Raw genomic sequence first — 16,488 nt, forward strand, 5'->3', positions numbered from 1 at the left:
TGACCATCACCCGGGCGTTTTGCTTGTTCATGTGTGTATTCTTTGCTGTCTGTCTCTCCCACTAGCCCCGGGGCTGCTTGCGAGCGGGCGCCCTGCTCACCGCTGTATCCTTGGCACAGCCGAACTGCTCACTGAATACTGGTGGTGAGAACGAATGAATAAACTGCGACACGTCTTCTTGCTCCAACCATCAACAGTTTTTAAAGTAACGAAGTGATTGTTTTTGTAAACATCATAGGTGATCATTTTTTAAAAAGTAAGCAATATATAAAAATTCAAGAAAGAAAGCAAAAATTTACCTCAGGTCACTCCCTCTAGAAATAACCAGTTTTATTTTGCTGTTTGATCCAGACCTTTCTCTCTGCATTTATACTGGCAGAGTGACAGGAGAGTGGCTGGACCAACCAATAACTTTATAAGAATGTCAGCCTCCTGCTTTTAACTTAACCTTTGAACTATCATTCCTTGTTCAGGGAAATAGAAAAAAGTCACTCTACTGGGGAAAGCAGGGCCGGGGGGGCGTTTGGTCTCCCTGCCTGACTTCGTGTTTTGAAACCGAAAGTCCAGGCCTCAGTGGGAACCCAGTAGGGGAACAGCGTTCACGCTGGTGCTGGTCAGGGCTGATTGCCACCAGTGGACCAGTCACGTAGAGCAGGACTTGCGTGCGTGGTGCTTCCTGAAGGACCATTATAGAAGGTATGTCTGAATCTAGGAGCAACGCAGTGTCGTGCCTGGATTCTGCTGGTTCTGTGGTTTTGGGGTCGTGCACCTGGAAGGAAGGCTTCGTGGGGAGAGGGAGAGGTGGGTCCAGCTTGCTCAGGCCTCAGTCAGGTCGATTTGTAGAACCAGAAGAGAACAAAGGACTTCCCAAGGCCCCCAGACCCTCTCCTGGTGCCTGTCGGGGGCGGGGTTGGGTGGGTTCCAGGTGCTGCCTCTGCCCCGATTGGCCCCCTGCGGCCTCAGGGAGCTGGCGGGCCTGGGCTCCGAGGCACCCCCGCCCAGGCCCCCGTCGGGCAGCCGCCTGGCCCAAGCCCTGGAAGAGGCAGCGCCCAGGGCGGTGAGTCACGCTCCCCCCGGCCCCGCCCCTCCCTCCCCGCCCCTACACGGTCCCCGTGGACTGGACATCGCAGCAGGCAGCATTTTTCTGGGGAGTTTTCTTGGCTCGTTGGCTTCAAGGTCCTGACCTCGTTGTCTCCTAAGTGAAGGGGCCCAGCTGAGACAGGATCATCTGGCCGTTAGGTGTGCTGCTTCTCTTGGCCAGGCTTTTTTTTTTTTTTTGGCAGAAATTCCTCCCCCACCTCAGTCCCAGAAGTACCGTTTTCCTCCTTAAATACCTCGCTGCTTCCTCTAGGGAGGAACGTTCTCTGATTTCCTTGACGTGAGGCAGAGAGGGTGGCAGACAGCGTGTCGTCGTGTGCCCAAGTCCGACGTTCTGATGCAGGAGAGAGGGATGGCAGCGATGTGGGGGCAGGAAGGCGCTGCTCCCACCCCCATGTGCCCCAGGACCTTCCACCTCTGTGCGTGACCGAGGGAGGAAGGGCCGAGAGAGTGAGGAGACCGTAGAAATGAGGCCATGAGGGTTTCGCTGAGACCCCGTCCTTCAAATGTAAGTCACTGTGACTACACTGGTGCGTGAGCCTGATCGGACCTGTTAGGTCATTGGGCTGATGAGGCCATGGGGTGTGGGCTCGGGGCTGTGGACTGTCCCCGAAATGTCCAGGGGCATTTAGTGACTCAGAGTGGGGCGGATCAGCCCTCCCTCGGAAATACAATGGAGGATCCAATGGAGTCACCTAGTGCTCCTCACTCAGACACGCTGGCCTCCCTCTCCTGCGCTGCTGACCCCCGCCCTTCGTCCCGCGTGAGCAGTGAGGGTTCTCAGCCTCCTCACCAGAGCACCAGCTCAGTTCGTTACCTGACTGACTGAAGCAACCTGGCTGAGCTTACTGGACCAGGAGGTGGGTGGCCCGGCTCAGATTTCAGCTGCACTGCTGAAAAACCATCTTGTTTCAGGAGATCCTTCCAGTCTGTTTCTTCATTTCTCTATTTCTAAAATGAGGCCATACTAATCTAACCTTCTCTAAGTGACAAATAAGAGCCTTTTCTTTTTCCTCAGAAGAGAGAGATTGTCCAAAGCATTCAGCATTCGTTCATTCACCCAACAAATTTTTATTGGACTCCCGTGGTGTCAGCCAACTCTTGCTCATGGTGGGTTGTGTCCCCATGTGTTTTGTAATCTTGGATCATAAACTCATCTTCAGCAAGGTTTTATGTGTGACAATCCTGGGCATCCTTGGATGAGAGTATGTCCCAATGGTATCACTGATCCACAATCTTACTCATACTAATTTCTTAGCTTGATGGTTCCTGGACCCCACGGGTGGTATATATTTGAACTGTAAACCCAAACCAGTGTGAAAGTGAACACGGGGTTACAGATTTTCCTGGGATAATATTTTTGTTTTCATCCTGAGCCCAGGGTGAACAGACATCTTCTTTATCTCCCTGTGTTGGTTGTCACACTCTTTCTAGTCAACTCTTTCTCTGAGGTGGTAGCCCTTTGAGGGTCCTGATTTTTTACAAGGGTCTCGGGTTCTGCCTCCCAGGGCAACATCTTCTATTCCCACGTGGGTGTGAACATGCTGGCCCCACAGTCCCACCCTACTGCTCTGGCTTTTAGCTCCTCATCCCTTTTGGGTCCCAGGGGTTTTCCCTTTCTTATTGTGAACTCAGCTTTGCCTTTAAAAGAGTATTTGTTAGATTTCATCCAGCATTTCTAGGTGTTTTACGATGGGAGGGTTTTTGGGTTACCTGCCAACTTTGTCAGAGCCCTGGGCTAGATGCTGGAGATACAGAGAAGGGAAGAAAAGACCCCAGCATGAAGGAACTTGCAGAGTGATGGAGACAACTGGCCATAGTGATGCAGTGTGGTAAGGGTCACACTGAGGCCTCAGAGCGAGGCCTGTGGGGTCCTGCCATTCTCTTTATGCACAGTGATGTGAAAAGCCAAACTAAGCTTTTCATTTTCCCAGAGGATGGTGGTTCTGGAGGCCATTTGCTTATTCACTCTGCAAGCATTTCCTGTGTGCCTACATGCCAGGCATAAGAGTGGACACTGTCATATCAACATGAACTGTCACACATATTTCTAACAATAACTCTGGGAGGGTAAGTATTTTTATCCTCGTTTTACAGGCGAGCCAGCTGAAGCTTAGGGAGACAGACTTGCTGCGGGGTGTAGCTAGTAAGTGTCCGGCCCACGTTGAGATGCAGGGCTTCTGACCTCAGAGCAGAGCTCTCCTGCCATGTTATGGCTCTTTCACAGTCAAGAAACCGGCCAAGTGCCTGCGGCTCCAACACAGACTGGTCCTTCGGTTTCACGTTTCCTTGTCCTTCCTCTTTCTGGCCGCTGGGGGCTGGGTGCACCCCTGACCCCTGGGGCTGCCCTTTCCCCAGTGGCTGCTCTTTACCCAGCAGGTCTCCCGTTCAATGTCTGAGTGCTGTCTCTTCTTGCCCACTGCAGGAAGGATATTTAACAAACCCACGGAGCCTCTGGGAAGACTACCCGCACGTGTACCTCCCGTGAGTATGCTCATGGCTCGGGCCCCAGGAGGAGTGAGCTGGTCCCTGGCCTCCTCATTCCAGAGTGTGGCCAGAACATTCCAGGGCCAGCTGGCCTGAGGCCTGGATTGTACCCCGAGCCTATCAGGGCACAGTATTGTGGGAGGCAGACTTGTCTGGGAGCTGCTTCCCCCCGGTATCTTGACTGCAGAATCCCAAAGTGGAATGTCGTCTACACTGGCCCCTATCACAGAGGATGTCATAGTCATCTGCTGTAACAGAACACCATCGGCTGGGGGGCTTATAGACCACAGAAAGTGATTTCTCACAGTTCCGGAGGCTGGAAAGTCCAAGATCAAGGTGCCAACAGCTTCAGTGTCTGGCAAAGGCCTGCTTCCTGGTTCACAGATGGCCATCCTCTTGCTGTGTCCTCAGATGGCAGAAGCAGAGAGGGTGCTCTCTGGGGCCTCCTCTGCAGGGGCACTAATCCCATTTACCAGGGCTCCACCCTCATGACTGCATCACCTCCCACAGGCCCCACCTTCTAATACCATCACATGGGGCTCAGGATTTCAACATGTGAATTTTGAGGGGACACAGACATTCAGTCCGTAGCAGGTACCTACACCGCATGAGACAGAACATCCCATAAATTCTCTGGGCTCTGTACCTTCCTGGTGACCCGTCACATTTGTAGCACTTCTTCCCTGCGGCCTTCCATGGCTGGTGAGCCTTCGGAGGCAGCATCCCCTTCCTCCTTTGCTCCGGGCCCCTGAGCTCCCCTCCCTCAGGAGGCCACGCGGCCTTCCCGAGCCCCTTCAGAACAACAGCAGAGGACTCACAGCTGAGGCGGAGCCCGCCCTCGCTACTGAGAGCCGTCCTTCCCCCTCTGCACTCTTTCCATCATTTTTGTTTCTTTCCATGGACTTTCTGTCCCCTAAGTGCTCTTGTCTGTGGAGCAGGGTCCCCAGCTCCGGTGCAGTGCTGGGACCTCCCTCCCTCCCTGGCGCCTGGACCAGCTCTTCACACCGGCCCAGCCCTCGCCTCTCCCTCCTGGGCTTGGCAGGCACCTGCATGGACATCTGTCTCCGTCCCTCCTGTGTGACTCACTCCCTTGTCTCCAGCTTCCAGGTGAAGTTTTTCTACCTGTGCCAGCTGGCCTACTGGCTGCATGCGCTTCCTGAGCTCTACTTCCAGAAGGTACGGAAGGTGAGTACTCACTTCCTCCTCTTGGAGGCCACTCATCTCCCCTCCTGCTGTTCCCAGCACTGCCCTGTCCCTTCCTCTAGAAGCCCAGAGCGTTGGGTGCGGTGGGGATGTGCTGGCAGTCGGGTAGAATGCTGAGTCAGCCCTGGGGAAGTCTGTGGGCAGGCCTCCGGCGTGGGGCCACCAGCGTCCGCCTCTTTGCTGCCTCCCACAGTAGACATGTGGCTCGGGGCATCTCACTCTCCTCTTCTGGATCGTGGACGGAGAAGTTTCTGCCTTTCCCACAGTCTTTTTTATTTTTAAATAGCTTCCTTCTGAATTATTTCCAAAAGCCCTGTTCCCCAGTCCCTGTCTCTTCCTTCTCAGCCCCACTCCACCCTCTGCCCACAAACCCAGAGCTGCTGCCTCGTCCACCCTCAGACTGCTCAGCGGCCTGGTGCCCAGGCCTCTGGGGTTAAAGCGACCAGCCCTGTGGCCATGGGGGGAGATGGCCTGGCCCACCCCGGCCCACCACGCTTCCCTCCCTTCCCGTGTCCTCAGCCAGGGATGAGCTTGGTCACTGTCGCTTCTCTCATCTGCAGGAGGAAATTCCCCGCCAGCTCCAGTACATCTGCCTGTACCTGGTCCACATCGCTGGAGCGTACCTCTTAAAGTGAGCGAGACCCCAGAGCCAGCCCCATCTCCTTGCCCTTCTATGGCCGTGCATCTCTCCACACGTTCATTCAATTAGGAGGCATTTATTAGACACCCTCTGTGTGCAGAACACCATGCTCAAACCTGGAAATACAAAGATGGATAATGGACGATTCCTTTCTCTTTAGTGGTTCATTCTCAGCCTTGTAGGAGAGACCGTTTACAGGCATAGACCAGGATGGTTTTAGTGTGGTGAGCACTGCATTATGTTATGTGTCACCTGCCATGGGAACCCAGAAGGGTGACAGACGACCTCAACTCAAGACAGAGCCAGGGAAGGCTTCTGAGGGATGTTGGTGCTTGAACTGTGGCTTTGCAGGTTGAAGGCAGCCTGGAGCTGGGCTCTTGCCTCAGGTCCGGTGGCTGATGCGGCCAGAGCTCAGCACCCTGGGCTCCCTTCCCTTCTGACGTGTGATGAAATGTGTAGTAGTCGCTGCGTGGTTGTTCAGAAGTGGGAAGAGTTGCTGTTGTGTTTGGCCTGGAGTGTCTCCTTTATGAACAGAATCATATTGATGAATAGGATCGGTCATTGCTCATTTGGAATTTTCTTGAGCTCGATCCTTGCAGTATGGGAAAATACCCTGTACTTTCTCTGGTCCGGCGTTTTGAGACCTTGCAGTGTGTAACTCTGCTAAGGTGCCTGGAGGTCCTGGAGCCCGTTACCTCCTAGGTCCTCAGAGCAGGCATCCCGTGAGAAGGACTGACCCCAGGTAACGGAGTCAGGAGGAAGGCAGCTGTCAAACTGCTCTCCTGTCTCGGGGGGCCTGGTGCAGTGTCGCTTCCCAGAGGGGTCTGGGAGGGGCAAAGGCTGTGTGTGGAGTATTGGGTGCTCACGTGTCTCCTGCAGACTGGGTGTAAGAAAGCCAGGCTGCGCTGTCCCAGAGCAGTGTGTGGCTGGGACTGGGGTGAGAATGCACAGGCGGGACCACAAAGGAGGAGAGCTTCCTGCTGCTCTTGGGTCCCTGCTGTATCATCACTTCTTCCTCCCAAAGATGAGAGGTACTCGGGGATCCGTTTTCCCCACATCTGACGTGTCCCGGGGAAGGACGGGCAGGTGTCTGCCCCTGTTTGGACCTAGTCTGTGAATTCTTGTTTTGGCAGAACAGACCTGAGAGGCAGGGAGGAGCAGATCCTCCAAAGTCACCCTTTCCATTCCATTCCCAGCGAGGCTGGCACTATTTTCAAGGTGAGGCCTCCTCTCTCTGCTCCTTTAGGGAGCATGGCCTCCTTTCCCCTCCATCTGGTTCTAGTTTTCAGAGAGGAGTGGGGAAAGGAGAGCCCCTTGGCTGCAGGATTTCCCAAGGAAGACAGACCTTGACATGCCGAATGATACGGGGGCTCCTGTTGGTGAGGAGCTTGGCTTTGGGAGGCCTCCACTCACTCAGCACACGCCTGAGCCCCTCCCGTGGGCCAGACGCTGCTCCCAGAGCTGCACTTATACCTGGGTGAAGGCAGACAAGGCCCTGCTGTCCTGTGGCATCTGTTCTAGTGGGAGGCAGACCATAAATAAGGAAATAAATAAATAGTTTCCTAAGGTGGTATGTGTAGTGAAGAGAATAAAGCAGGATAATGTAATGGAGCAACTTGTCCACCGGCACCTTTGGTGTGCTGAGGGAAGGCCTCTTTGAGGAGGTGACTCAGATTGAGGAGTGAATGACAAGAGCCAAGTACATGAAGATCTGGGGAGGTTGCTGGGCAGGCAGAGGGAAGAGCAGGTGCAAAGGCCCTGAGGTGCGATTGGGCATAAAGCCCAGTGTGGCTGCAGTACAGAAAATGATTGAGACAAGGTCGTGGGCAGGATCGTGTTGGACTCTAGGCCATGTGAAGACATTGGGTAGTTTTCATATCATCTCTTGACCATTCTCAGGATCCAGTGACCATCCTGATCGTTTCCACTTTGGTCTCCTTGGGTGGAATCGGCCAGATCCTGATTTATCACTGCCCGTGGGAGTGCTCCCACATGATCTCAGGGACTTCCTGAAGCCCTACGTGTTTGGCGGGATCTGTGACTTCACTTTGCAGTCTTTTCCCATTTGTTTGAACTACAGCTGACCGTCAGCAGGAGGCTGCCTAAGGAACTTAGGTGCAGTGTCACACCTGGAAGTAAGCGAGGGCCGTGTCTGAGCGGGCACTGATGCTCCAAGAGGTCAGCTCACTAGCACGGATTTTTGCAATATGTGGAGTTTGCTTCCTCTTAGCTGTGAAGACTTGGATAAGGACACATCAGATGGTGGGAGTCGCTCGTATTTCTCCATGAAAGCTCAGCAGCTTGTTATGTGCTTGGTTGCGGGCTAGGTGACAAAGACAAGGTGACAAGTGCTGTGGAGAGTCTAGGACAGGCTCCCTGTGGGAGCAGGCAGGGGCGCCTCCCCAGCCAGCCCAGGTGGAAGCCAGTGGGGTCACTGTCAGGAACAATGAAAAGTGTGACAGCAGAACTGAACCCTCCGAGATGAGGCAGGGCCGGCCGTGCAGGTGGGAGGGAAGGCAGCCCAGGGCGCGGCTGCCGCCTCTGCTCCCCGGGGCGTTTCGGGGCACTGAGGCCGTGCGTTTGTCCGCAGCCTGAGCCGCCTGGGCCTGATCCTGCTGCTGTTGCAGTACTCCACCGAGTTCCTCTTCCACACGGCTCGACTCTTCTACTTCGCAGACGAGAACAACGAGAAGCTGTACGTGGTGCTAGGGGGAGGCCGGCCCCCCGTGAGGCCTGGCTGGTGGGGAAGGTCCTGCCCTGGGGGCACACTGCCCCCTTACCTGCAGGTGGCACCCCGAGGTCACTGTTTTCCTGGAGCATCTTATTCTAGATACCTCATCCCTCAAGCACCCTACTCGGCCACCCTTGAGCCCCCTTCCCACTTGGGGTCGCTTCTGGAGAAGTGGGTAAGGTTCCCTCACGGGCCCTAAATGCTGACGTCCCTTTTCCACCCCCGCGAGCAGGTTTAACGCCTGGGCTGCTGTATTTGGGGTCACCCGCCTCTTCATCCTCACCCTCGCTGTGCTGGCCATCGGCTTTGGGCTGGCTCGCATGGAGAACCAGGCCTTTGACCCCGAGAGAGGGAACTTCAACACTTTACTTTGCAGGTGAGTTGGGCAGAAGCCCGAGGCGAGAAAGCAGGGCTCCCTGAGCGCATCCTGGAGCTCCCTGAACTTGACACAGCTTCCACGGAAGGTCTGAGGGTCTGAGGGCAGCAGACCCGAGTCTCCTGCTGGTTGATATTTAGCTGGAATTGTCTGGACGTCAGGTCTGAGGACAGAAGAGAGACCGGCCTTCTGCTGCCATCAGAACCACCTTCGCTTCCCGGCCCCGGCCTGCTCAGCCTGCAGTCGGGGCCCCAGTCGAATGGCAGTCCCCTCCCCTTGTCCAGCGCTTCACGGTGCACAGCAGCTTTCACATCCAGCCCCTCAACTGATTGTCACAAGCACACTTGGACTCTACAGCCGTGTCCTCGGCAGTTTGGCCAATGGCCTCCCGTAGCAGCAAGGAAGCCCTTGTGTTTCCATGGGACCCCTTGGCCTGGGAGGGTGTGTGCTTTGTCTCGGGTTGCTCAGCGTGTAAGTGGCATGCTAGATGAGAAGCCCCTCTTCTAGAATTATTTCTGCTATATAATAATGCATTTTAATTCTTCCAATATACATGGAGCTGACATGCCTTGTGTTCTGTACTTTGGGTACAAAGGCCGTGGATCCCATCAGGCCTGTGGGCAGGGTGGCTGTGGAGCTGGACGCGCGTCTGTCCTCCTTCCTGTCTCCCTAGTCTCCGTCCATCCGTCATCACCCCAGAGCGCGCTAGAGCAGAGACTGGCCCTGAGATTCCCGCTGTTCCGGTGGTGGTGGAGGGATGGGGTGTGCTGGTGCTGGGGGTGATGGCCATGGGAGCTCAGGTTCCTGACTCCATCTCCCCACTGCCTGGGGTCCTGGGCCTGAGTGCATCCTGAGCCCACCGCTGTGCCCTCCGCAGGCTGTGTGTGCTGCTGCTGGTGTGTGCGGCCCAGGCCTGGCTCATGTGGCGCTTCATCCACTCCCAGCTGCGGCACTGGCGGGAGTACTGGAACGAGCAGAGTGCCAAGCGCAGAGTCCCAGCTGTGCCCAGACTACCAGCCAGGCTCATCAAGAGGGAATCTGGTGAGTGCCAGGCAGGGCCGCGGGCGGGTAGCAGGTGAGTCTGTCTGGGCTGAGGGGAAGAACCAGGCCCTGAGTCTGCAGGCTCGACCAGGCCAGTGCTGCCCCTCCTTGTCCTGAGCTGCCCCCGGGCCTGGGCTCCTTGGCTCCTGCCAGGGCCTGACTGGCCCGTGGCTGGGCGTGGGCCAGGGACACACTGTGGGTGGGGCTGGCCCTGCCTAGGCGGGGAGCCCTCTTCGCCACGGTGGGCAGGGCGGCAGCTGGGCTAGGAACTCTGGCAAGAAGCGTGTCCTCAGGGTGGATTCTGGACTGCAGCCAAGCTCTGCCACCCGTTCCCTGTCCCCACCTGCCCTCTTGCTCTACATCTCAGCCTGCCTCTGCCTCCCAGGTTGCTGGCTCCTCGTCTGTCTTCAGGAGTGACTCAGGGTGGCACAGTGCTCAGTGGGTGGCAGGGGTGGGACACCCACTTCTCCTTTGACCCCTGCCACGCACTCTAGTAACCACTGCACCCCCTGGGTCCCGGGGCACTGCCAGCCCTGCACTTTCCATCCAGCCTGGGGGCCTGTCTGCACCAGGGTCTGTTTTCTGACTCATCTGCCCTTCTCCAGGTGTGGCCTGCCTGGCGAGGGTGCACGTGTGTTCGCACCAGACGCGTGCGTAGTTGGGTGTGACGAGGTGTCAGGCCTGGCTGGGGGTGTGCGCAGGAGGCTTCAGCCTCTGACAGAGCAAGCACGCGGAGGTGTTTGGCAACAGTGAAAAGATGGCACAACTTTTTGTCAGGCGTCTGAGGAAGGCCTTGTCCCTACAGCCTCTCTGCCTCCTTCTTCTGTTCCCACCATCCCAGGAGTTGTGCTGAAGTGGACTGGCGCCCAGCAGGGGCCTGGGAGAAACTGAGTGATTTTACAAGGGTCTGGCCCCGGCCTGCTCCTGGGTTACTGTGTGTCATCCCAGCCCCTCCCTCTAAAGGACAGTCAGAGACCCACCACCTCAGACATAGCCGCTGGCAGCCAGACATGGGGAAAACAGGAGCCCCGGGGGGCTGTCTGCTGGTTTCCTCTCTGTGTCCCCAGGGCTCATCCTGTGTGCAGCCGCAGGGCAGCCCAGCCCCCGCGGGCCCCTCTCCTGTGTCAGTCCCAGCAGAAACACCACATCTGGCTGTCTCCCTTCATTCCCTAGGTTACCATGAAAATGGAGTGGTGAAAGCAGAGAATGGAACCTCCCCACGGACTAAGAAACTCAAGTCTCCCTAAGGCCAAAGGCTGCCAACAGGAATCCTCTCGCAGGGCCCAGCAGGGAGGCGGGGAGCCTGCCTCCACCCCTGCGGCCTCTGTCCCTGCCTCCCCCTTCCTGCCCCGGATGCTCCTTCTCAAACAGCAGGCACCTGTCTTCAAACAGGGCTTCTCCTCTGTCATACTTCTTGGCTGTCTCTTCTTCCATAAACCATTCTCAATAAAACCAAAAATCTTCCTCTTTTTCTCCCTCAAGCCACCTCATGTCCTCACCTCTGTCCTGTGTTGGGTTTTCTAGAAGCCCAGTTTCTCATGGTTATCTTTCTGCTTGCCTCCTCTTTCTCTTCCTTCACGGCTGCTGCCTTCTCTTTGTACTTCTTCAGTTCACCATATTGTGCAATTTTTCTGTGTCTGATTTTTACAATGAGAGGGAGCTGAGATCGCAGTCCTGGCCATCCAGCACCCAGCGTCAGTCCCCAGGACCTGTCAAGGTCTGGAAGCCTCGTGCCAAGGAGCCTCGGCCTGGGGCAGGTCGCAGGCCCCCCGGTGGCCCCCATGTGGATGGGCAAGAGGAGGAGACTACCCTTTCAGATGACCGTCTCCTAGGTGCTGACTAACTGACGAGATGTGTGATTCCAGTTCGGCACGCGCCGTCGTGAGGCCCCGCAGCGCCACTGCTGGTTGTAAATGCCAAGGCCTTTGGCTTCGGGACAGGATGTCTTGGTCCAGAAGGATGGTATGAGCTGCGTTGGGTCCTGTGACTCGAGACAGCTTACTGGTGGCCACTCCCAGCCTGGAAACCAGCCTGCTCCCGCTCAGTCTGGGAGGTGCTACAGGAGGACAGGTCTCCCGCTCTGGAGCAGGGGCAAGCGCACCATGCAGCAGGCTCTTCCGGAAAGGTGCTGGCAGCAGAAGTGGTGGCCGAGTCCTCCTAGGCCTCTTGTCCGCAGCCTCAGTTGCTTTTCAGCCATTCACCAGCATTCAAAAAACCAAATGAAACCGCCATTAACAGACCAGCCTGGGATTTGCTGGTCCTGAACCCCAGACCCGGCCGGCCTTGTTCCCCGACGCCATCTCTAGCTGCAGGAACACTAACCGCCACGTCGGCCCCTTGGTGCCCCAGGGAGCGTCACCTGGGCCACTCACCCTCTGGCCTCGCTCATTGAGTGTTCTTCAGAATTGTTGTTGTCACCTGATGTTTGCTGGGCACACCGACAGCTTCCAGACCGCAGGACCCAGGGCTGAGTCAGTCACTCTGCTGGCTCGGGAGCAGACACAGCAGTACCGACAGGCGGCTTCTGCCCCGGCCCTCACTCATGCTCTCCCCTCCCTCCACCAAAGCTGAGGTCTCCAGGTCCTTATGATGCCTGGTGAGGGCTTCCAGAAGGGGCGTTAGGCTTTCAGAGTCCCGATTAAGAAGTGAACTCTGCTGAGGCGAAGGGCGGCGGTTCTTGATGGCACAGGACTGTCAGTGTCATTCGACGTGCTGGTTCTCTTTCTGATGTCACAGGAGAAAGCAAACCTTGGGTTATTACCCAAAGGGGGAGATGGGTCTTTCCATCAGACATCACTTCTCCAGTGGCTGAGGGATTTGTTACCTGACACCGCTGTCGACCCTTACCTCATCCAGGTTCAGGTGGCAGAAATGGGAAGAACTATCCTTGGCTTCTGATCACCCTTAGGAAAACACGCACTTCTCCCGTCCTTCCCTCTCGTCCCTGATGCTTCTCTGGGCAGCCAGGCAGAATGTTGGTAAAAGGGTGCACTGGTCTCACCCCAACAGACGCGGTCCAGACCCCTTAGCCATTTCCATCTAACAGCACTGATGCGGCTGGTGTTGTCACGCCCCCGCCTTGTCTGGTGACTGCTAATGGAGGGGGTGTTCAGCCAGTGGCCACCTCAGCCGCCCCGTCAGCCTGGCTGCCTGTCCAGCTCTATCCGGGCTGCATCCTTGGCAGGCGCTTCTGCTCCCCCCAGGTGCGCCCTGGGGAAGCCGCTGAGCTGTGCCTGCAGCAGATACGCGAGTCCATGGTGTGTGCGGGGTGCTGCAGGTGGCAGGTGCTGAGTGACAGTCCAGGTCGTGCCATCAAGCAGCCTCCCTTCCCATGGACAGGGTGTTGGCCCCACATTCCCAAGGTCTCCCGCGGGCTCTGGGTGCAGCAGTGTAGTGCGCCTTGGTGGTGGCACCATCAACACAGGGGCCGGGCGACTCCAGCTCTGTTCCTCCAGGACAGCATTCATTCAGCAGTGAGAGTCAACAAAAGCTTTTCTGCTGTGAAAACCCTGAGACTCTGAGTAAGGCTAGCATCTCACCAGCTGGTCTTCAGGAGTGACTTAGGGAAGAGGTGGCTGAGGGGGTAGTTGTAGGGTCTTTGTCACCCCACCGGCGTTCCTGGCACATTTATTCCGAGCAGAGCCATGGCTTTGGCAGTTTGGCTCTAACCATGTTGCCAGGGGCCAGAACGACTTGGTTCCACTTCATCCTGTGAGCCTGGTGGGCTGGTCTGGTCCAGTCTGCCCCAATTTGGCCCCTCTGGCTGTTTTCTTCAGTCTCAAACACTCTCCTGCTGCCAAAGTGCTGAGCCACCTGTGACGGCCCTGCCAGACACCCCCAGCTCGAGAGGCCGCTCAGCGCCGTTCGCCAAGAGCTGGCGAACAGATGCTAATCTACCTCAGCAACCGCTGCCCAGCTCAGCATCGCTGACCGGCACGGGCCTGGGGGAAGCGGGCAGGTGGCAGTGGCAGGAGAGCGAGGATCCCGTGCTCCGATTCCCCTCCTTGGAGGTTATTTTTACCATCCAGGCTCTGATAGCTGTACTATTAATAAGTTACATGCGTTCGTTTTGAAAGTAGAGGAAGGTTCTGGGGGAACTGAGGAGAGCTGCTGCTCCCATTCCAGTCGCTCCTCACCCTGCGTGTGTCTGGGCCACCGGCCCTAAATTGTTGCTGAGAACCTTTTCCATCTCTGCCCCAAGGCAGAAGTCGCCAGCATTTCAGAAACCAAAATAGACGTCTGTGCCCTGGCCCTCTCTGCGGGTGCCTCTCGAGACGGGCATCCCTCGGGCCCTAGAAGCCCCCGATGCTGGGCTGGATGTTCCAGGGGTGTGCGCTTCTGGTTTCTCTCTTGGGACCTTCTTCATCAGCACCCTTTGATGTTATTGTAAGTGGTGAATAAGAGGTAGGGGCAGAGAGTGCACCCCCTCCCAAAATTCCGGAGCAGAACATTCTGTTCCCTGGATGCCTTTTGAATTTGAGGCGGCTTGCTGACCCCATGTGGCCGGGGGAGGCTTGGTGTGGGTTTCCTTTGTGGCTTCAGCCTTCCGCGGTGGTGTTTCCTAGGCCTGGGGGGAGATGAAGGAGGGTGGTCTGGACAGAACTGCCCTCCCGAGGCCTGAGTGTCGCAGGGAGTGGCCTTCGTTCTCCGCCTTCCAGGCCTCTGCCCTGTCCTCCTCTAACGGCGAGTGTGCTGAGTGAGTCAGGTTGCTGAGTGGTCCAGCTGCCTTCCCGTGCTCAGCCCTGGTCCTCAGGAGGGACTCTGGGCACAACTGGGGAATTGGGTCATTGTCAGATCACTTGAAAACCTAAAGAAACTCCCTCTCCTGCCCAGGGCTGGCCCAGTGAGGAAGGCTTTACTGACCTCTCCCACTCTTTACCCCGTTCTTGGTTCTCGCATGCATATCATCTCCTCCGAAAAGGCTGAGAAAGCCTGCTCCTCCGCTGCCCCACCCCCCCTTTTCATGGAGGTCTCAGAAGAGCCCCGCAACATTGGGACTTCCGGGCTCTGCGCCTCAGATCCTTATTCTCTTGCTGTAAGAAGTGCCTTACTTGCCGGGTGGTTTTCGGTCTTCCCTTGTGCTGTGTGGCCTGCCCCCAGTTGCCAGGGCTTAGGGCTGTCCGTCATGTGCAGCCAGGGCCACTGGACCTGCTACAGTTACATGTAAAAGGGACACGGATTGTGACAGTTTTGCCTCATCCATCTCTCCCACATTGTGATGGGTCTGTGCCATGTCCTCTGTTCTTTCTGGTTTCTCCCCCGTGTCAGTTTTCTGTGAGGCCCAACCGCAGGCTCCTGTGCCTGCTACCTATTAAGGGAAGCTCAGGGGTCCCCTGCGCCTCTGGCCTCACACGGTGAGCCCTGCTCTTCCAGTTCCCCCACATTAAAAGAAAAGGCATCCTTGTGATAACCTCTTCCCATCTCTGGCTTCCCATTCAACCCAAAGTCTATATGATAAAGGTGTTTACTTTTACTTCCCAGTCACTAAGTGTTGACTCCTGGATGCCCATGTGACGGTGGGTTTGGTTCGGCTGTTGCAGAACTTCCTGGAGCTCCTCATTCAGTGTCACCTTGTGTTGGCAGCAGTGCCCCTGTCCCCTGCTGGCCTGCCTTTCCTTGCTCTTCCGGGTTGTGCAATAACTCTCCCAGCCAGTGGTCCTTTCCACAGGCTTTGCTATCCCTTACAACACCCTGCAACTGAGGAGGGAAGGGACCCATGGGAGGGGTGGTGGTCATCCCCTACAGAAGACACATCAGCCACTTTCCTTCTGTTACTGTCATTCTCGTGACCCTGGCTGGGTTTCTGTGGCACTCTAGTAGAACATTGTAGCATCATCTTAGAAGTCCATATATTTTTTTAAAAATCTGTTGAAAAGGAAAAAAAACCATCCTCATGACGGGGCATTAGTAAGTCAGCATCTGGGAATAAGATGACACCCGAGACATCACCATCACTCTGCCTAAGAGCATTCCAGAGTTTCTAGTTCATGTGGAGAGGAAGGGGATTTTCCTGAGAGCCAGCCCCGCGTGGACAGCCCTGTTCACCTGATAGGACCGGGCTGTGACTAAGTGCTGCCATGTCCTTGGGTACAGATTCGAGTGTTTGTGATGAGACGATAAACCTCACTTTTCAGTTCCTCGTGTTTAATAAACATCTGAAGGATGAGCTGAGGCTGCTGGTGTCCTGAGCAACTCAATGCAAACGTGGACAGACCGTCTTTGTTTTTCCACTTTAGCCTGTTCATGTCATGGACCAAATTTCAACAAGGAACTCAAGGAAAACTTGTACATGCATATTTATGCTTTCATGTCAAAGGGTTTTTGGGGGGACTTTTTACTTTCAGTGAACTTTTTCCAAAATCCTTTTTCCACTGTTTCTGTCTGGTTTTAAAACAAATTACGGTTTTGTATGAATTTTTTAATGTACATTTTGAAACAAATGATCAGCAAATATTTTTGAAATAACTGAATAAAAGGTATAGAATTATCAGTCTAATTGTCTCTGGTATAATTCCTTATGTTCCTTTTTAAATCTGGATGCTTCGTTTGCTTTTACTTGAAAAGTGAGTTTGCATCAATTTTAGTCTCGTTTCTAATGTTTTTCACCATATTATTTCTTGGAAATCTTCTGTGATATATTTGTTCATTGTGGTCATGTGAATTAGGGCATTGGCACTAAGGATGGAGAAAGGGTTGGTTATACTGAGTGCTAGGGAGTAATAAGCATCATTTTCTTTGGTCTCCGACAGTGAAGTATGAGGGCGGGAAGTTCCCTTGACGAGGGTCTGTGGGTAGGAAGCTGCACGAGGACACACACCATGTCGGTGCCTACGCCACGCTATAATGAGTCATCTGGCTAAAAGATGGGATGAAGTTTGTAAAAGCCACCACATGTTAGTGTTGGTGCTAAAC

At 55.4% G+C, this 16,488-nt stretch overlaps 1 protein-coding gene across 1 annotated transcript in view; it reads left to right on the forward strand.

Annotated features, from left to right (window-relative positions):
- Positions 1 to 16,072, forward strand: part of TRAM2 (translocation associated membrane protein 2) — a 76,211-nt gene extending 60,139 nt beyond the window's left edge. Inside the window, exons 5-11 of the mRNA XM_046639952.1 lie at positions 3,524 to 3,582; positions 4,686 to 4,770; positions 5,349 to 5,419; positions 8,019 to 8,123; positions 8,392 to 8,535; positions 9,413 to 9,576; positions 10,750 to 16,072. Coding sequence (XP_046495908.1) covers positions 3,524 to 3,582; positions 4,686 to 4,770; positions 5,349 to 5,419; positions 8,019 to 8,123; positions 8,392 to 8,535; positions 9,413 to 9,576; positions 10,750 to 10,823 — 702 coding nt within the window. The 3' untranslated portion in view covers positions 10,824 to 16,072. The remainder of the gene's footprint in view (positions 1 to 3,523; positions 3,583 to 4,685; positions 4,771 to 5,348; positions 5,420 to 8,018; positions 8,124 to 8,391; positions 8,536 to 9,412; positions 9,577 to 10,749) is intronic.
- Positions 16,073 to 16,488: the final 416 nt, after the last annotated feature.

This window comes from Equus quagga, chromosome 15, assembly GCF_021613505.1.
Source record: "Equus quagga isolate Etosha38 chromosome 15, UCLA_HA_Equagga_1.0, whole genome shotgun sequence".
Taxonomy (NCBI): domain Eukaryota; kingdom Metazoa; phylum Chordata; class Mammalia; order Perissodactyla; family Equidae; genus Equus; species Equus quagga.